The sequence below is a fragment of the Calonectris borealis genome, chromosome 1 (genome assembly GCF_964195595.1).
Source record: "Calonectris borealis chromosome 1, bCalBor7.hap1.2, whole genome shotgun sequence".
Classification (NCBI taxonomy): domain Eukaryota; kingdom Metazoa; phylum Chordata; class Aves; order Procellariiformes; family Procellariidae; genus Calonectris; species Calonectris borealis.
The window spans coordinates 116,928,049-116,949,227 of record NC_134312.1 but is presented as its reverse complement, the minus strand read 5'-3'; the positions used below and the strand labels follow the sequence as shown (position 1 = coordinate 116,949,227).

Here is a 21,179-nt window from a genome sequence, read left to right as displayed (position 1 = left end):
GACCTCTTCAAGCTCTGCCTTTCTGGGTTTCTGTGATTAATTTTAATGTGTCCAGGAGAGTCAGCTAACCTGTCCACAGCTAGAGCACAGCAATGTGGGCAGTCTCTGTGGAGCAGGAAGGTACAACTGAAACAATGAACTCTTGACCAGTTTTTTTTTTTTACTTTTTACACAGTTCAGAGACTTAGTTGGAATAGTGAGACTTTTCTCCCATGTGGGCAGGAAAGGCTTGACGACAAGAATTATACTGCAGGCAGACATAAAGGAAGAGGTGCTGCCACTTAAATGGCAGAGCCCCCCCAGTTTCCCCTCGGCTCCACCGCCTGACTTCAGGAGCTCTGTTCCTGGGTCCCTGTTTCTTTCTGGACCCTTCAGGGTGGGGGCCTCCTCTCGGTTTGTGCAGCAGCTTGTATAAATAGCAGTATGATGTTAGCTGGGCTCAGAAGATGTGACTCCAGTTCAGATACTAATAACTGGTACTAACAGTTGTTTGGAGACCCGGCTTGTGCCCTGCGGCAGCCCATGGGCGGGCTGCGTGCCACAGGATGGCAGCCGTGCACCTTGCACCGAGCCGTCCTGCAGACACCATCTCTCCACCTCCCTCTCCCCCTGCTAGATCAGCAGCTTGTAAAAAGGGTCTCTTGAGGGAAAACACAGACTTTGAAAGCTGCCTCCCCTGTGTAGCTACAGCCAGGTACTGGAACCTCACTTCACAGAAATTCTCGGCATTTTTAGCATAGACCTGAAGCTACCAACAGTTTGTTTCACTGTGTCGTCCGAACGCTTGGGTTTGACAATTAACATTTCCAGAGCTGAAGCAATACAGCAACCTGCGGCAAACAAACACTGTGCTGACCTCAAAGACTGGGGAGAATAGTTCAATACCAAACAAACCAAACTGGGGGGATGAGTCGATACGCTCAAGGGCAGAGCCGTCACTTCAGAGAGACCTCAACAGGCTGCAAGAAACGCCAACAGGAACCTCAAGAAATTCAGCAAGGACAATTACCAAATCCTGCACCTGGGAGGGAATAGCCCCTTGCAATGGTAAGGGCTGGGGGTTGACTGGTTGGGGACAGCTCTGCAGAAAAGGCCCTGGGGGTCTGGGCTGACAGCAAGCTGAGCGTCGGCCAGCAGCCTGCCCTGGTAGCAGAGAGGACCATGAGCATCCTGGGCTGTTTGAACAGGAGCACAGCCAAGATCAAGGGAAGGGATTTTCCCCATTTACTTGCATCTGGAGTAACACCTGTAGTTTTGGGATTCGCTGTACAAGAAAGACATTAAGAAACTGGGGCAAGGTCAGGAGAGAGCCAGCAGGATGGTCAAGGCTGGAGCACATGTCTTGTGAGGAGAGGTAGAGGGAATGGGGCTTGTTCAGCCTTGAGAAAAGAAGGCCTCTCCTGAGCAGTAATGGCTGAAGAGGTGGGGATGTAAAAGCTGGCTCTGTACCTCATCGCCTGCATAGCTGTGTGTGAAGAAGACGAGTTACTCCTTCCAGTTGGGCGAGTGGGCTTTCGAACGGGACCTGGGTTTTTTCTGTTTTAAACCCACACACGAAGCCCCCAGGAAGCGGGCAGAGCAGAACAGGGTCCCACGGGGACGGTCACGGGGCTCCCCAGGCAGAGGGCCAGCGCAGTGCCGGGAGGGGAGCACGGCACGCCGGCGGTCCCGTCTCCCCCCCTGCGCACCAGGCTGGCCATCCCCCTGCGAACACGGGTCACCAGCTCCCGCTGCTCGGCTACAGCCCAGCTCCCCTCCTAGAGCCAGCAGGGAGGCTGTCAGTCGCCGCTACGCATTTCCAGGCGAGCCCTTCGTGTAGGAGGGCACACCCGGCGGCGTGGGAGCAGAGGTAACAAAGACAGGTAGGGATCCTGCCGCGGTGGCGTCAATGACAGGGGTAGACCTTGGACCGCTCTCCCAGTTGTCAGGGGAACGGCATGGGTAGCCGGCCCGCGAAAACGTAAAAGAGCAGCAGCGGGTGGGAGAGGAGGCAGTGCTGCCTGCCCCGCGGGCTGACCCCGCTCCCAGCTCCAGCCGAGCATCCCTGCCTCGGCGAGCTCGGCCAAGCGGGAAGCCGGGTGGTGACGAACCCATCCACCGGCATCTGGAGAAAGAGTAAGTCGCTGTCTTTGTTTCGGCTCTAAAAGGGGGTGGGAAATAACAGAGGAACATTTAATAGCTTGTATTTTTATGAATGAGGCCGCTTCTCTTCCAGCACGATTGTTTCCTTGCCAGTACCTCTCTTCCTGGCAGGTATTTTTTTTTCAGATTTGTGGTTTTGTAATCACGGTGAAATAACAGATTCTGCAGTTTGTCTTTCATATGTTGCAATTGTTTATACGCTGTATCTGTGTGCCTTAGGTAATAATTAATAGCTCTATGAATAATAACTGCAAAGAACGGTGGAATGATTTTGCTTCATTTTGCAATTACTTCTTTAGGCAAATCTTTAAGTGTTGGTGGGAATTATTCCAGCTGACAGGAGTTGGGTCATTTTATTCAGTTAAAACTGCCTTGAGAGGAGCACTGGAAGAGGAGGATCAGGGAAAGAGCAGCTAGGACCTGTGTTTTATTCTGCTATTTAATTTACCCATGTTTTAGACCTGTGTTATATTCTGCCATTTAATTTATAAATCAAGCCAGGGATACAGTAAGGACAAAGCAAAGTAAATACACCATCTCTATATAGCTCTGGAGTCTCAACGGCAATGACAACATCCACTGTCCGAGATACCTGGCACCAGGAGGCCCTACTCCAGAGTTTCAGTCTGCAGCTGCTTAGTGACCATTAACATTTCATAACAGCTTTCTATCATGCAGCTTTCTCCTCTTACATCTTTTTTTCTTAATCTAGGATTTGAACAATAAAAAATAAAGTGTTAAAGTACGCTTTTTATACCATTTTCATTCATGAAGTAAGCATTATGTTTTGGACTTGGTAAATCTTTAATTTAGTGTAATGCTTAACTTGAACTTTTGTCCAGGTCCGGTTAGAAAGGGCACTGGGAAATAATGACAAAAAGTTGCAGTCAAGCTTTCTTTCACTCAGTGTAAGTACGCTTGCTCCAGGGAGTAGTTGATTTGACATAAAAAAATGAGAATTTCAAAAAGTGGTTTTAAAATTAATTTTAGTACCTCAGTGTTCAAGTGCTCAGCTTGAGCCACCAAGGATAACTCTGGTTTTCAGGCAGTGCTGACCACCCATCCTTGGGACACCTGACTTCCCAGGTGGTGTCCCTTTCTGAGGACAGATGAATAAACAGGGATTTGATTGCACATACCTTACAATTACAAAAGTACTTCTTGTATGAAAATGTGACGCACTTGTGCATTCGTGAGCACAGAAATTCATGCTTTATGCATGTGTATCGCTTTTTTTTTTTAATACTCAGACTTTAAATCACAGGAAGCAGAACCCCCCTGACATTGTATCTTACATACATTCGGTGCATTCAGAGTCACCAGCAGTACTGAAGGAAATTGTATTTGCTAAGGCTTCTCTTTTACAAAAATAAATAAAATTAGTCTATCGGAAGGCAAAAGGCTAGATTGTTCAAGAAGCGAACGAGGAAGTTATTGAAAAGTACTAATCTATAATTTAGGGTAGAAGTAGGATCTTTTCACAGTGCAGCATATAACTCTGTACTCGGGTTTCTCTTTAACACAAAGCCAGGGCATGACTTTGTATTCCTGACACCGTTTTGGAACAGGGCTCTCTCATAAGCATCAGGACAAGAGTTCAAGCTGCTGGTGCTTCTGTTATCTGAAAGCTGCAGAAGACGCTGCAGAGAAATTTCAAACAGTCAACAGGCTGGAATAGCTGCCTGGTTAGATAGCAACAGGAAGAAACTTGTTTTTCTATAATGCCTTCCCTCTGAGACTCTTCATAACCACTGAATAGAAAACTGGGACCTGTAGTCATAGGTTGTACTAGCAGGCAGGATGGAGCACGCTGCCATAATGGCATTGCTAGAAATAAAATTCTGATTTTCCATTTCAGTAGATCAATAACATTGATTTCAATCCAGTTACACAGGTGTAATGACAAATCCCGCCTATGGTGCTCGAGTGGGTAAGGTATGTTTGATCTGCTGCTGCTTTGTAAAGCTGTGCAGAACAGTGCTCTCCTCCCGAGTTGGTAAAGCTTTGTACCACTTTCTTCTCACTTTTCTTTTATGTAAATGCTTATCCTGGTGCAATTCAAAGGTGAATACCCAGATCAGTGTGTGTCAGCCTTCCCGGACAGCATGCACTATGCACACCTCCGAGCTGGAATAGCTCCAGGTCTGTTCTGGCAAAGCAAATCCTGCCACTCATCTTGGTCCCCGGCTCTTTATTAGGAAAAGGGCAGACTGCATGTGTGAAGCAGGGCATGAAAATGAAGGCCTTACACAAGCATCCCTTCTACTCTCTCAGGGTTGGGAATAATCAGGCTGTGACCTGCCGAGGGCGACCTTCATCTGGGGGAAAAAGGGAGGTACCACCACTCCCAATTCTTTGGGAGGACAAGACTTCCTCCTTTCCCTTGAGTTTTCTCCTATTAATCTGCCTCCCTGCAGTTACATGTCACAACCTTCCCCGCTGTAACATTTGCCTCCGGGATGGACAGAAGCTTTGCATGAGATGGACAGGCTTGGCGATTTTGCAGAGGTGTTTTTAGATGAATTGTCTGTCCCGGAGTCTGTGTACACCTGAATACGGGAACATTTTCAAGGGTCTGTGTGTTGTTCAAGTTCAATGCAACAGAATTGCCCATTTTATCTTGCATTTTTATGATTGCTGGGAAGGAATTTGTTCCGCTACGCTTGACAGCACCACCGCTACAGCACTGGCTGCTCAGCCTAATGACAGCAGCCCAGGCTTTGCTGCACAAGCAAATACTAATACAATTTTCAAGTTATTGACAACAAGCATGGATCACGCTGCAGCCTGGAAGTCTGCAGAACATCAGCTTTTATCACAAAGTTATTTTCCTACATTTATCTGTGGAGTAACTAAATAAATATGGTAATTGTTTAAACAAAGAGACGGAAAACGAAATACCTCCCTCTCTGTCATCGGCCACTTAGGGAACTCCTAAAACTCCCACAGAGTAAAAAAGGTCAAATCCAGCATTTTGTTTCCCTCAAGGCCTGAGCCTCCCTAGGGCTTTCTGGTCAGATAATGTAGCTACTCTGCAGTGAAGACTCAGACTAGACTTATCAAGGGACTGATTCTTTGCATTTTACATTTTCCTGTAATCTTGTATTTTAACACCTGCTTAGTTCAGTAGATGTTAAAAGCTAACCTCACCCTTTCTCATGTGCATACCTCTCTGCAAACCAGAGATGTTATTTTTTTCAGTTACAATTTAACAATAAAAGTTTTTTTTCCCAAAGATCCGATAGGCTTTCAAGCAAATGGTTAGCATTATCTTTGAGCAAAAAAAAAAAAAAAGACAACTTCAGTTTACTCTTTCAAATGCCAAAGAAATTGCACTTCAAAAACCTCCAGTTAGTCACGATACGAAGACAGCACAGCCACCCAACAGTAGCCTTGTGCAGTCTTTAAAAACCCCTTTTTCAACAACCGTTTTACAGGTTAGACCGGTATTAAATACAACCGAAAGAGTACGCGGATGAAGGCAAGCCTGGGGTGTGCTTTGCTCCTTAGAGTAACGGGAGCTTGCCTGCGCCCCTCTTCCCCCTGCCTCCCTTTTGAGGTTTCTGCGTGGCAGGCGAGTAGTGCGTCGGCCCCGGTGAGATCAGCTCAGTGAAGCTGCTGTACCTACCTCCTTGCTGCCACCTTCACTCTGAAATGCAATGTATTTTTTTACACATCCCTCCCATACCTGCATGCAAACAAGAAAAGAAAGAGGCAGTCTTCGTAGTTCTTCTAAATGCTTTTGGCATTGTCCAGCCTTTCATGCTATTTTGATCTAAATTGGGTGGTTTTGGTATTCATCCTGTGCACATTACTCAAGCTGCACAAGATTATATGGATTTAAGCGCCTCTTTGCTTAATACAGCACTTTCACACAGGCACATGTTAACACAAGTGATCAATGAGGGGGTTTAATTAGGTTTTTTTCTGAATAGAGAATGGAAGAAAGCACCCTGTGAAGAAATTAATTGTATAGGCTTGGGACTTCCATTGAATAGGATTAACTTTCCTTGAGACAGTAGCATTCTCACACAACAGTCAAAGGCTTTTTATTGCTTTTTTGCAGTTTTTTTAATACACAGATCTGCAATTAGCAAAAAAAAAAAAAATTAATGGAATCATCAAAGCAAATTCAGAAACCTGAAATGACACTATTACTAAATAAGCACTGAAAATCTCCTTTAGCTATCAAAACCTGCGAAGAAAAAGGAGCAGGGATGGAATCTTGTGTGACAAAACTTCTGGGATAACATGTAATAAAACAGGGATTTCAATGCTGGAAAGAGAATACACATCTAAAAACATGCATGGCTGAAGCCATCAAACTGGAATAATTTTCTGCTGGTATCGATGTCTAGTCCGATTTTCACTTGAAAGGCCCCCCACTCAGGACAAAAATGAACAAATGATTTGCTAGATTTAGATCGCTCAAAATTGTTTTTTCAGAAGCAAGTTTTTGCTGCCAGAAGCAAGTAAAATTTCCCTAAAGTCATTAGGATTTTTGTTTGCTGCTAAGCAGAGAATGCAGCTTCTCTTCTCCCCTCCCTATCGCACAGATCCCATCTCCAAAGCGGTGGCTGCCTTTCTCCGTCCCAGGCCAGCACTACAGGCTGGAGGGACTCCGAGGTAGCTCCTGGGATCTATTTTCTCCAGTTTTTGCATGGAAGGAACAGCTCATTACTGAACAACAAATATTGGATTGGATATAAACCACACAAATCAGGAGCCAAAGCAGAAGCAGAATGGGTGGCTCTTCTAGAGAAATGTTGTTCCTTTTCTTTTACTTTCCGCCAAGAGATGCTTGTAAAGTTAGCAAAAAACCCTCCCCAGGACCTCAGTTTTGTACTCTTTCTGTATGTTCTGCCCTATTAAAGAGCTTCCTGATTTGTGGAGGAAGGCTTCCTACTCCTTCCTTCTCCTTCATTCCTCCATCCCATCTCTGGGCTTCACTTGCCTCTCCTCCACCAAGCCCTTTATCACCACCTTTCCCCCCTCTTCTCTCTACAGCTGCCTCCTTCGCCCACAGCTACCTCCTTGTTCCACCATACAGGCTGCTGTGGTGTCCTCCTCATCCACCTGCGTCTGCTGAGTCTGTGCTCTGGGGTTTAGGTACTGTGTCCAGGTACTCCTAGACATGCTTTACTATAGACTTATTCAGTTGTTAGGGAGTTGCTCTTGGTGCTTACAGCTGACTTTTCTTCCCTGTTCTCCAAGTATTCAGTTAAACAGATCTGGTTATAACAAAAAGTCCTCCAATCTGGGGTGATGCAAGAGCTTCCCCTCAATGTCAAGGAAGACTTTTCTAAAGGAGCCTACGAGGAAAACTGGATGGTAGCTTTGGACTTCAGGAAGCTTAAATGCCAGATGAAAATCAAGAAGATTGATTGATACCAATCACCAAAGCCTTCTTGATGATTAACATCTTCAGGCCAATTAAGAATCTCTTGATCTTGAACATACCCCACTTCCACCTCCCCATTTCCCAGAAAGCCCGTGCAGCAGAAGAGTTTCTATCAGCACGTTTTTTGTAATCACTGAATCTCTGCCTTCTGATACCTGAACTGACATATCTCTTCAATTCATAGAAACCAAAATCCACACTTCAAAACCTTTCTGAGGTGTTTTAATGCTGTAATTGGCAGGTAACCACTGGGGAAGCACCGTCAGCTGTTTGGAGGAGAACTGAATCAACTCAGTAATTCCCATGGGGTAGTGGTACTCTACCACTGCTCAGTGAAGTTGGGTGACTGCTTACCCAGGCATAAGAAAAAGCAGGCATAAGAAAAGACCTCTGGGGCAATACAGTCTAATTACTATTCAAGGCACTGAGTTGTTCTCATACACTGATTTAATTTTTCACTTCATTCTCAAACACTAAATGCTTACCGCATTGTGACTCTGGACAGCAAGACGGCATGGGGGTTATGACTCAGCAGCTATTGACCTACTAGTTTTACTCGCCTCTTGTTTTTTCTATTTCTAATTGTATTTCCAAAACCAGACTATGTAAAGATGGAAAGGGAAGGAAAGTAGGCTTTACCTCCAATTTACCTGTGCAGGGGGTGGATTTGTTGAAGGTTGCAGCTGTAACAAAAACTGACCAGTAACTGATAAACGGAAACGTTGCAATCACAGTGCATAATTTCAAAATACTGTGTAATTGTTAGCTGGCTGTATGAGACCAACTCAGAAAAAGTATCAATTGGGTGAAGAGCATGTTATTATATCCCACCTATGTCTCATTTGAAACATAGTTGTTTGGGATGTTGTAGAAATAATACCACCATGAAGAAACCATGTTGTTAGAATAAACCACTGTTTGGACAAATTATTTCTTTGCTGCACTGGACAAGGAGATGAACCCAAGGTGGTATTACTTCTACTGGTGGTCATCTTGCAGCCTCGTAGAGCTCTAGATTCTTTTACTCAGAAGTTTAAACCAAACCTTCAGCAATAGCACAAGATTCTTATAGTGCATACCACATTTAGGATACAGAGCCATTCTGTGTTTTAATCAAAATGTATTTATCAATCAGCTCACTGCAACTTGATGAACAAGTTCAATCACTTCTGGTATGAAAATGTGTTACCATTTTTATTACTCCAGACACTTTCAAAGGACTGATGAACATTGGGTATAAGGTTGGACAAGAATGACTGTCTAGAACAGCTGAATTGAACAATTATATGGAAATAAAATGCAGACCAGCTCCTTCTTAGCTTGAGCTTCTGTAGACAAAGGAGTTATTCTTTGCACCAGAACAGATACATAAAAGCAGGTAGGTTTTGGTTACCCATCTGTGAGGGAAGAGCATTCAGATAATTTGCCAAGTTCAGACTTGAAATACCATTCTTGTTTCCTGAGTTCAGCAATCTTCTAGTACAAACTGGAAAGCTGAAAAATGCTTATATGATTTTTGCAGGACTGCTATGCCTGCTATGCTATGTTATGCAAGGAAACTTCAAATGGCTTATGGAAACAAGTTGTAAAATTCATTGTGTCAGGCAGATGAGTCTTTAAATAGCTATAGATTTAAAAAGTTTTAAGTGGAAACAACACCCATAGATGTTTTCTTCATAACTGTATGATAAAGTTGGTAGCATAGTAGAAGAGTAAGACATAGACTGAGTCTGTTGGGTTGTTTTATCACTGAAATGCTGTCTCCTAGCCATAATCAAGGAAGAAGGCTGCAGAACTAGTTGATCACGTATGAATATGTGCATTAAATGCATATGATGAGACTGTTGCTCAGTCTCTGAATATGCAGTGATTATATTGGAAGTCTAGCTAAGCTTGATTTGAAAATTAGGGAAGAGAAGGTGGCATACCCACAAATATTTCCTAGAAAATTGTATGGAAATTCTTGACATTTAGCACGATCTGATGCATTCTTTGGGTTTCTATAGGTTACATCTAAAAATATTTTAGTGAGCTCAATGGATAAATTATCTCTGTTAGTGGAAGTGGGTAATGCTCAGAGCGAGAGCATGGTGGAAAGATGTATCCCACAGCCCAAATTCTCCAGTTTTCTGCAGATACTCTGTGGTTCTTTGTAAACTTGGAGATGATGGAGAACATAGACCCACAATAGGTAAGAGAATCATCCCATATTTTCTTTCAGCTTAATGCCAGTATTACAATAAAGGGCTTTTGTGTATCTCCAAGAGCCCAACTGAAGGCATCTTTGCATTACAAATAATCCAAAATATAAGGAATCTCTGCAAAGGAGGAAGATTTTTGAAAATAACTCTGTTTTTCAGACCCATGCTCTCCTTTGATCCTCTTTCTTTTCCCCACATCTTCTGCCCTAGCAAAGTCCTGTCCCTCAACTGCCATGTCTGCAACTTTTGCTTCACATTCTTCTTTATCTTCCTTACTGGAACTCAGACTCTTTTGAGCCACTCCTAGAGAAGACAAGCTAAAGACTTCTCCTCAGACTTTTAGCGAAAAGAACCTCTTGCTCGGTTGTGACTCCCTCCCTCCTAATGGTGCCTTGACAGCAGTAATAATTCAAACAGATACAACTCAGAGTCATCAAGCTAGTGCGGTTAAGTTTTCTCTATGTTTTAACTCGCTTCTTCCTTGCAAGGCAGCTTCCCCCACCCCTTAAAATTAAAGCCAACCTTTTTCCAAGCCTTAACCAGTGCAGAGAGCAAAGTAATTTGATTAAGAGCCATATAATGCACATTTTTCTGTAGATAATTGGTAGCTTAAGTAAAGGTGCATTGCAGGTGACTGACACTTCACGGACAGACAACCTGCAGCATATATTTCACTGCTTGCATATCACTCACCAAAGCCACACAGACACTAAATACCGAGAACTGAATTGACAGGAATGTTTCTGCGTTGCAGGGAGCAGAAGAGGATAGCAAGTATTTCTGGAGATAACATTTCCTGGAATGAATGCCAAGATCTAGAATTTTATTTCGATTTTGATGGGCAGAGTCCAAATGCTATCAGCTAAGCTAAACCTGAAAGAGAATTTTCTTTGGTTGTCTGCAAGACAGCAGAGAACTAAAGGCCCTCCACTCTCCAGGTACTGAAAAAAAATATGAAAAGGAATAAAGAGTTAAAACTAATGAGGATGCATCCAAGTATTCTATTCTAATGTTTTATGACTATTAAGTCCTCACATGTTATGTGGATAGAGCAGTATCACCCCTTTTGACGCAGGTGGGAGTTTGAAATGCAGAACTGCTGAGTCATCAATTAAAATCTTTTTTACTTAGTTCAAACTCATATTGTTAACATCGTCTAGGAATTCTTCTTGCAAATATTACCTCCAAAACAGATAAATCCAAATAATTTCATTGAGTTGTGAAACAGTGGTGATATTACAGTTTTCTGATTTATCACAACCTGTTAGCCATAGTTAAGGGCTGAGAAAAATAAGCACCGTATGGAGGTTTAGTAATAGGATTTTCATTGTGATGCATGATTAGATGCTTAGATACTGGAGACCTAATCTAGCAGAAATGATACCAGAACAGCTACAGCTTGGATAAGTCTGACCTTTGAAGTTAAATATTAGCCAACAGCTGGACTGGTATTTCTGGTATGTTCCACAACATGGATTAAATATTTGATTTAAGCATTAAAATGTCTGTATCCTTCATATGAGAAAACAACATACTAAATTCAGGGAGTGCCTACAGAATTAAATCACGTTTGAGTCAGTTTGCGTACATTTACACTATATAGGTCTTGTATAAGAATGGCCATAATCTGTCAGACCAAAGATCCATCTAGTCAAGTAGCCATCTCCATGTGCAGCCGTAAGAAGGTGCATAAAAGAGATTCTGAATAGGACAAGAACATGTGATACTTACTGCTAAAACTTTCTTTGCCTCCAATTATTTTCAGCACAGGGCCTTCTGTAGCCAGGTGTGGTGCCTGTGTACATGATAACCCCAGTGGACTTCTCCTCACTGAACTTATCCAGTCCTGCCTTGAATTTGTGAAAACTTTTCACACCCCCAACATCCTTTGCTAAAGATCAACAAGTCAGCTGTGACCCTGCTGGTTTTATTTGAGATGTCTTGCTATTGTTCTTGGAAGAAGCAGTGAAAAACTGATCTTCACCCACTATCTCCATGTTATCTGTCCTGTTATAGGTCACCACCATATCCTGCTTCAACCATCTCTTTTCCCACATAGAGTCCTACTTTACCTAGTCCCACCTTACTTAAAGGGAAGCCCTTCCATACCTCGTCACTGTTGTTGCTCTTCTCTAAACTCCAGTCCTGTGGTATCCTTTCTGAAATGGTGGGATCTGAACTGCACACCATAGGCAAGTGTCAGCAAACAAGTGATTTATGCAGTAGCTCAACAGCACTGTCCCTTTTTTTCCATCATTTTCCTATTACATCTTAACAATTTAATTACTTTTCTACTCCTGTTAAGCAATGAGCTGATGTTTTCATGCAGCTGTCTATTACAAGCTAAAGATCTCATTCCTGGAAAGGATCTGGTGGTAATGTCTGGCCCAGAGTCCACCATTTCTTATGTGCAGATTTTTCTGCCATGCGCACATAACTTTCCCTTTTCTTCCTTTTCCCATGGATGGCAAAGTCCTGGTCATTTACGAACCAACACAGTTTCTACAGATTCACTGACAAGAGACCAAACTTCAAAGAAAAAATGTGGACTAGAGGATTATATCCTCTATATGTGAGAAATGTGGAAAGTAGGACACAAACTATTCTGTCAAGATGCAGTTTTGTGGGTTTTTAAAAATTTAATATTAGTCAAAGAACACTCTCACTTCAATTTTCAGCAGGAATTGAGCTTAAAACATTTAGATCTAAATCACATACCTGGTAAACTACCATGCATATGATAGTGCTAATGAGAAAGAGAACTTTAGTGTGCTTCTAAAGACACTTTCCTTTAATTGTCCGTTAAATGACCATGGAATTTATAGCAGAAGATTCCACTATCTAATGATGGAAGAGAAGGGCAATGAAGCTGGTGAAGGGCCTGGTGCACAAGTCTTATGAGGAGCGGCTGAGGGAACTGGGGTTGTTTGGCCTGGAGAAGAGAAGGCTGAGGGGAGACCTCATCGCGTCCTACAACTCCCTGAAAGGAGGTTGTAGCAAGGTGGGTGTTGGTCTCTTCTCCCACGTAACAAGTGATAGGACGAGAGGAAATGGCCTCAAGTTGCGCCAAGGGAGGTTTAGATTGGACATTAGGAAAAATTTCTTTATTGAAAGAGTGGTCAGGCCTTAGAACAGGCTGCCCAGGGAAGTGGTTGAGTCACCATCCCTGGAGGTATTTAAAAGATGTGTAGATGAGGCACTTAGGGACATGGTTTAGTGGGCATGGTGGTGTTGGGTTGACGGTTGGACTCGATGATCTTAGAGGTCTTTTCCAACCTTAATGATTCTATGATTCTATGATTCTAAGATTGAATAACAGACAAAAACAATTTGTGTTTTTTTATTTTCCTGTTTATCTGGTATGTTTCTCCAAAACTGTAGGTGTATGTTTTCTGAGGTGCTGGAGACATGCATTCCAGACATGGATCAATCTTTTCACATGCTAAGGACCAAATTCTGCCCAGTGCATGCCCTACTGCTGCCTTCACTAGGACCTGCCACCTTTGGTCAAAATTTGGCTCTAATGTCTCTTGGTGCTTCAAAACAATTACAGTCAAATCAGACAAACTTTCCAACATCTTACAATTTGTGTTGACAAATGACATTCTGCATTGTTGCTTGTACCATCATCTAATAATATGCCAGGAGAACCCAGATGCTCCTGGTAAGATCCAACCCTGCTCTGAAAACCAAAGGGCTGGCAGCTGAGAATCCAAGAGTCCCCACCAAACATGCTCCCTACCATTTGAGGTGGAGCATGTCTGGGATGGAACCTTGCTCCATTGTCATAAGCATGCATGAGGTGATACTTTGTTTTGCCAGGGTAAATGACAGGGGGGAGAGCAACCAACAAAGCCAGGATCTATCCTGTGCTAGTTGCTGTGCAGAGACAACAGTGAGAGATGGTCCTTGGTCCCCAAAACTTACAGGCTAAGGCTGGAGCAGTCATAGCTTCATATGGATCAAAAGCAGGTTTTATCAGCATACCACATAGCTCAGAAGGATATGTGCTGCGTCCAGCAGTGCTTCTGCCTTTAACCACCCTTTCTTTCTTTCCCTTTGCCCAGTATATCCCACACTCAGTTTAAAGGGAAGGTTATCACAACCCTTAGCAATTCAGGTGTAAAACAAAACACTTGTCTTTAGCCCTTATCAGACTGCCTCACTCAGTCAAGTGGGGAACAGGGTCATTTGTCACCCCTATCTGTTGGGAAGCGGAAAAAGAGAAAGCAGAAAGGAGAAATGAGCAGGAGGAGTCCTGCCCTTACCTTCACACTGGGCAGGCTGAGGAGATGCCTGGAGAGACCAGAGGGTGTCCAAGCTGTCCCATAAGCAGATGAAACCATTTAGAGCAAAAGAGGAGTGAAAGAAGAATCCCAAACATGAGTCACAATTCATTTTTCTGAATCAGTGTAGCTGTGCTTCCCCTCTAATGCAGGGCAACCTGCAAAACTGCAGTATGGTTCTGAATAGATGAGACAGATAATGAGTGGGAAAAGCAAAGTAACAGTAACCGTTGCATGGTCTTTAGTATAATAAAGAAATTGTTTTTCCTCAGTAGGTAAAGCCAAGTGATATAACTCACTGAGTAAAAGGAGGAGACACTTGGCAGCTTGGCACCAGTACTAATGAAGCAAACAGCCTTCTCTGCTTTCTCCTTTTGGCTGGCTCTCATTTTGGCTGGCTTCCTTGGCATACGCGCCACTGGCAGTTTTGTGAGACGTCAGAAGAACCATACGCTAATTTTCACCAAGGAAAACACAATTCGCAACTGCAGCTGCTCAGCGGATATCCGCGATTGTGATTACTGCCTGGCAAACTTGATGTGCAATTGCAAAACGGTGCTGCCTTCTACCATGGAAAAAACTACCTACAATAGCCACCTGACCATTTGGTTCACAGACATCTCTGTACTGGAGATGCTCCTCAACTTCACAAGGGTTTGGGATTTGAAGCTGTCCTTCTGTGGCACCACTCCTCTCCCAACAGAATACTTGGCCATTTGGGGACTTCGAAAGCTCCAGGTAAACAAGGTCAAGGGACGATTTCCAGAGCAGAGTGTAACCATCTACAGCAGCAGCAACCACGAAAGAGAAGACTCGCTTGCGGTGCACAACAAAGACAGGCAAATGCTTGTATATATTTCTTTTCTGGATACCTCGCTTTTCAATGGATATTCTTTGCTGAAGTCGTACAGTGTGGAAAACGTCTCTAGTATCACGGAGCACTTTCCCAGCCTGCTGTACTCTGATGTTTTCTCAACCTCAGATAACAAAAGCTATGTTGTGACATTCATTTACTGAGTTATTTAACATATTCAGTAGTCAAAGGCATGGCAAACTGCTAAGAGAGAGATGGGACTTCTTTAAGTCTGTTTGGTTTGGCCAGGAGGAGCTGTGATGGGATGGACAGTTGTGACTGTGATAGCACTCTACAAGGAGGTGTTTAAAGTAAGACAGACTCATTAGACTAATTCAGTAAATGTTTTCTTAAAGAACAAAGAAAATGTGAAATGACGGTTTTAGAAAGCATCGGTACAAATTCTTTTTATATACTGTAAGCTAAGAATTGAAATCTGCAGATAAATTCTGTTTTAGGGTTGTGCCTCAGACAGAAAAAGACATAAGCATGTACCTCCAGTTGTAGAAGAACCTGAGCCTCACAGAGAATCACTGAGGTTAGATAGCAGCTTGGGAGGTCTCCAGTCCAACCCCCTGCCCCAAGCAGGGCCACCTCTGGGACCAGACCAGGCAGCTCAGGGTTTTCTGCAGTCGGGTCCCAAAAACCCCCAAGGGTGGAGCCTGTACAACCTCATTGGGCAACCTACTCCACTGCCTGCCTGTCCTCATGGGGAAACTTTTTTCCACGTATTAACCCCAGCCTTCCCTTCTCCAGGCTGAGCAAGCCCAGTTCCCTCACACTTTTCTCACAGTCACATGCATCAGCCCCTGACCATCTTGGTGGCTCTCCACTGGACCACTTCAGCTGATCCATATCCTTCTTGCACTGAGGGGGCCAAAACTGCATGCAGTACTCTGTATGCAGTCTAGTAGGTGCCGGGGCAAGGGGAATAATCCCTTCCCTCCATCTACTGGCTGTGCTCCTGTCAATACAGCCCACTGCTGTCAGGTTCAAGGGGTGCAAGGTGGTTACAGGTTACTCAAACTGGGAGAGCTGAGCTGTCCTTGCCCTCTGATACTCGGTCAGAGCTGGGAACCCTCTGCTGGGGCTGGGTGACGCAGCCTCTGACGAAAGCAGGGACGGGCTACACAGGAAACCTCCAACCTCAGAACACAACCAAAGGTGTGTTTGGGGGATGACCAGGAAGCTGTGTTCTCTGCCAAGCCGCGGCACATCATGGGAAAGCGCTGGGCAAGAGGCTACCTGACAGATGAGACACCATCTCACAACGGTGTTTTTCCCAGGGAAAGGACTGTCTCTTGCACATTGGGTGTGCTGACGCCCACAATTTCCCCAAATGCAGAGAACTTGACTTCATCTTTTGTGATAATGACAAGCTCTGCTCATGTTCTCCCCTATGAGAAAGGAGAAAGACCTCATCCAATGACTCCTGTCTGATAAGGGAGGCGAGGCTTCTGGTAGACATGTCGCAAACATTTTTCAGACGCGTTGCAGAAGAAAGATTGCCATCCCCTCAAAAACATACGTTGGGACTATTTATATAGCTCCTTGCCCATGTCTGCAGGATTTGCATTCTATGAGAGACGATTAAGGCCAGGATCCATCCATATAGTACATTAAAGGCTTTGGAATAGCAAGTACTAAGTCTTGCATTGCCAGCAAAGGATTACATGAAACTGGGATAAAATATGTGTACTGAGGGGAATGGCTATCAAGATTCTGAGGAACCAATGAATTTGCTTCAACAACTTTAAAGAAAGACTTTTTCTATAACTGTAATCAATGATGGAGCAGTTTTGCTAGGAAACAAAACTTAATTTTTCAGAATACTTAAATACATGCACACCTTCCATTACTGTGAGCTTTCCCACTGAAATCAATGCAGTAACTACTGAATTAATAGGCTCTATTTGCAATTTCAAACTAACAGACTTAAGCACACAGGTGTTTGAAGGCTGGGAATTGAACTCGATTTAACTCAGCCAGAGAACTATTAAATCAGCTGTTGTAAAGATGTTGTCTCCTTTGTCATCACCTTGGCAACAAAGCATAAGCCTTCTCCCCAAATCACAAATATTTCTAGTGATACCTCTCACGATTTGTGTCACAGGTTACAAAACGGTTAGGAGCTGGAGCTGGGCTGACAGATTGGTAGCGGGGGTGGGGGGTGTTCTGAGCACGTTACATGCCTAGAATATATTAGAGACACAGGCAAATAATTCATATTGTCTGCCCAGGAATCCCATGCTCCGACTATCTGTGCGAGAGTACTAACCTTGCCTTCACAAACTGGCTAGTCACTAATCCTGCACAGGATGGTGTTGTAAAAAAAAAAATAAAAATAGAGCTGGCACACACAAATATATTGATTTCTAAATGTTACTAACCCTCTCTTAAAAGCTGGGAAAATCAAACCTAAATGATCTTCAGCGAATTCACTAACTGAAGCTCTGCTGCCCTCTAGTAAAAAATGTGCTGAATAACACCGTACTTCCACATTGCCATGACAGCAGTGGTTGGCTGCTGTTAGTGTTCAAAATTCACACGTGCAGCAGTAACTGAGAATGTATGTATTCTGGCCTTGTTGGAAAGAAACCATGAGATTGACAAATCCATGGGCTTTCTAACACTGCAAATTATAGTTTCAGTTACTTTTGCCACTGTAGTGTTCTGAATAAGGCTGACGTAAAAGACCTTTTATTCCTGTGCCCAAGTAAGCACTGCAGAGTTTTTCCTGGAATCAGGAAAAAATCCTCCTCTCAATTACATATGCAGCAGAAATCCACGGCACCAATATTGCAGTGATCTTTCAACTCCCCTGTTCTTCTCCAGCAGATACCAAGAACCTGATTCTCCCAATTTCAATTTTATATGGCTTTGCCATATGAAAGTACTGCATTAGAAGCTTGCAGAATTTCTTCAGAGCAATGCATACAAAACATATACCACATATATTTGTGAGTTTTATTAATGCTGTTGGCAGAGGTTTCTTTTGTCTGCATGTAAACTACACACAGTGGTATGTTAAGCATCACTCTGCAGAAATAATTACGTGAGTTTGTGAATCTGTGTTAAATCTCAGTGTAAGATACTCACACTTAACCACACTCAACACCCTATGGCATTTGATTATCTATTTATAGCAATTAATATTTATATACACAATGGCTTCATTCTCCATGTATCAGGTTCAACCTGTATGTATTTGCCAGTCTTTAACCTTGATGCATGATTATTGGATATGCCAGTGAATGGAAACAAAGGCATTTTTTTGGTATCAGAAAAAAATGGAGATAGGAGCTGTAAATTTACAGTTTTCCTTCCTACTAGTAATTCTGGTGTGACTTAGGTAACTCAATGCAGATTGCAAACAGCACAAAAGTAATGCAGCGCTTTCTACGGGAGGTCTTGCTGTGCAGCCGCAGTGACAGCCTGCCGGAGGCCAGCCAGGCCCCCTGCACCCCCTCCGAGGCAGACTCCCAAAGTGGCTGGCAAAGATCAGCTGTAGGGAGTCTGGCCCTCCCGATACAGCAGGAAGGCTGAAAAGAGGTCCTTCCAGTCCCCAACACTTGTACTTGGAGAAACTGTCTTTAAAAAGGCCAGCCGTCTTTTGGCATCTGCCACCAAACTTGCAGTTTTTCTTTTAGTCAACACGGTGGCCACTAAGGCTGGCTGGACTGACCTCTGAGGACGTCCCCAGCCTAGACGAAACCAAACCCCAAAGGGCCTTGCACGGGAAAGATGCTGCTATTTAGCGCTAGCGAAGACGACCACCGCGTTATTTCCCCCCTCCAAGCCCGAAGCCAAGATTTCCGCAGGTAGGACAGGGGCTTTCCGGCAGAGGCCGTGCAGAGCCGGGGAGCGAGACCCGCCTGAGGCGAGCACCGCGCCCGCCGAGGAGATGCCGGGGGCTGGGCGCTGCGTGGCTACGTGCACCCTCTCCGCATGCCCGCTGCCGCCGTCCCCAGGCTGGTTGTGGAAGGGAAGCCCAGAGGGCCGGGGATGGGGAGGCCGAGGCTCGGCGCCCTGCCTTACCCCCGGGGGGACACCAGCCACGACACCCCCACCCCCCGCAATGGCGCACTCCCACAGGGGCCGCGCGGGCCCCTCCCCCGCCCCGCTCCCCACTCGCGGGCTGCGCGGCCACGTGACGCGCGGCACTGGCTCGCGCTGCTTTCTCGACACAAGATGGCGGCAGCGGCTGGGAAAGCAAGGGGGGGGAGTGGCGGGCGGCGAGGCGGGCTGCTCTAGCCCGGGCTCTCTACGCTCCCCGCCGCGTACGCTCTATCCTCCGTCCCCGCCGCCTCTCTATGGTCGGGCGGCCGCTCGCCGTTGGCGTGCGGGCGGCAGCGGTCGGCGGTCGGCAGGGGGCGCTGTGGCCGCCGGCGTGGCGGCTATCATGCTCGGGGAGCCGGGCCTGGGCCGCGGCGCGGGGTGGCGGGAGCGGGCGGTGTCGGTGCCGGAGCCGGAGCGGCGCGGCGCGGGGGGTCGGTGCCCGGCGGGATGTTCCGCAAGGCGCGGAGGGTGAACGTGCGGAAGCGGAACGATTCGGAGGAGGAGGACGAGGAGCGCGACGAGGAGCCGCCTCAGGAGCCGGCGGCCGGGGCGGGGGGGGAAGGGCCCGGCGAGGCCTCCATGGCGCTGGCGGCGGGATCCGGGCTCCTGCCGCTGCCCGCCGGCTGCGTGCCCCTCGCCCTGCCCGGTAGCCCCGCGGCCTTCGCCTGCGCCGCGGGCTACGGCGCGGCTCTCGGCTTGGGGCTGGGCTTGGTGGGAGGCGACAGGCCAGGCCTGGGGGCTCTGCCGGCGCCCGCCCTCCTGCCCCCCCCGCCGCCGCCGCCGCAGCAGCAAGGCAACGGGCTGCCGGGGGCCGGGCGGCCCAAGGAGAAGAAGCGGCCGCGAGAGAACAAAGAGGTGCCGCGGGCCAGCCTGCTCAGCTTCCAGGACGAGGAGGAGGGTGAGGCGGTGGGCTGCCTGCCCGCGGGCACCGCGGCCGCGCGGCCTTTGGCTCGCTGCCTGCAGGGGTGAAAAGGGCCCGGAGCTGGTCAGCCTGCGCCGGGCCTCCGCCCTTCGTCTGCCCACCCCCCGTCCCCCAAGAGAGCCGGGACCCTTGGTTTATTTCTTTTTTTGAGGCAGTCGGCTTGCCCCGTGTGATATGGGGGTGATGAGGGGTCGCGTAAGAGGAGGAGAGCCTTGGGGGCGCGGTGCGGGGGGCCGGGGCTGCACGGGCAGGGAGCGCCCCATCGGCAGCCGCCTTCGGCCCCGCTCCTGCGGGGTCAGCGTGCTCCCAGTAGCGGGGTGATGTCCCGCAGTTTAATTCCGGTTTAGCGGGGTAGGTTGCCTCTGTTTCTGTGTTGCTGGTGCCGGAGTGTTGCACCCGTGTTGCGCTCACTGCGGCTGGGTGGCTTGCTGGTCAGGGTGCAGGCTTTAGGCTGACCTGGGTTGGTGCGGTAGGAGGTACTAGGCCCAGTGCCTGTGCAGCCTCCCCTGCCTCCCCCCAGAACCAGCAGTGCTGGCCGAGGTGCATCTTTCCTGCGGCTTTGCGTGGAGTTTGTTTTCATCTGATGTGGCTGGTGTTCACAGGTCACATCGGACTGCCTGTTGTCCAAGCAAACTCCATGGGAAGCCAATGGTGTTTTGTTGCAGAGTTAGTTCATCTAGCCGTGCACAAGGTTTATTAGATTAACCTCCACAAATAGTGCAAAAAGTGCTTGAGCAGTTTCTGGACCTCAGTTTTTGGAAAAATAGCATAGTTGTGTTTGTACTGTGCTCCAGCTAATAATTCTGCTGGATTCCAGCAGGTACTGCACTCATGAATTGGTCCATTCACACTCAGATAATCTGATTATGGATAATAGTTACTACGTATTAAAAATGATCAAAAAACGATCAAAAACCACTCCTCAAACTCCAGAGTTCGTTGCGTCCCAGAATTTCAGGGTGAATAAAATGAGGAGTTTATTTTTGTGATACCTTTTGTCAACAGGAGAGTTAGTATGCATTTTGAATTTTCTTAGAAGGAATTGTCTTGTAATCACTGGAACTTGGATTCTAAGACTAGTGATTTGAAATCTTGACAGAAATACAGGAAACATGGAATTACACTATAGCCTGGAAAAAAAAAAACCCACACACTTGTGGATTTCCTACATCAAACTTTGATTTTTTTTTTTTTTCCTGTGCTACTTAGTTCGTGAACTTATTGCGTACCTTTTGGTAGGTTGTAGTGCTGCAGCTATTTGAACTGGTAGTACAACCAAAAACAGCCATTCCCTTACTCATTAGTTGTGTATATG

General features: G+C 45.9%; 2 protein-coding genes across 13 annotated transcripts in view; both read left to right on the top strand.

Moving 5' to 3' along the window:
• Positions 1–1,701: 1,701 nt before the first annotated feature.
• On the top strand, positions 1,702–17,361 carry EPCIP (exosomal polycystin 1 interacting protein). 10 transcript variants are annotated; one of them, XM_075171491.1, is made up of 3 exons: positions 1,702–1,862; positions 12,570–12,745; positions 13,126–17,361. In XM_075171491.1, the coding sequence occupies exon 3, from the start codon at positions 14,373–14,375 to the stop codon at positions 15,045–15,047; it is 675 nt and encodes a 224-aa protein (XP_075027592.1). In that variant the 5' UTR covers positions 1,702–1,862; positions 12,570–12,745; positions 13,126–14,372; the 3' UTR covers positions 15,048–17,361. The 10 variants fall into 10 exon arrangements, with proteins under 10 accessions (XP_075027592.1, XP_075027582.1, XP_075027550.1 ...); XM_075171481.1 differs by having other exon boundaries at positions 1,702–2,115; XM_075171449.1 differs by having other exon boundaries at positions 1,702–2,115; positions 10,499–12,745.
• Positions 17,362–19,301: 1,940 nt separating this feature from the next.
• PAXBP1 (PAX3 and PAX7 binding protein 1) overlaps positions 19,302–21,179 on the top strand; it is a 28,712-nt gene continuing 26,834 nt past the window's right edge. For 2 of the 3 annotated variants that reach the window (XM_075171418.1, XM_075171438.1), the window contains exon 1: positions 19,304–19,840. In XM_075171418.1, the coding sequence (XP_075027519.1) occupies positions 19,390–19,840 (451 nt within the window). In that variant the 5' untranslated portion in view covers positions 19,304–19,389. Of the gene's footprint in view, positions 19,841–21,179 lie in introns of all 3 variants that reach the window. The other variant, XM_075171427.1, reaches the window with a different exon arrangement.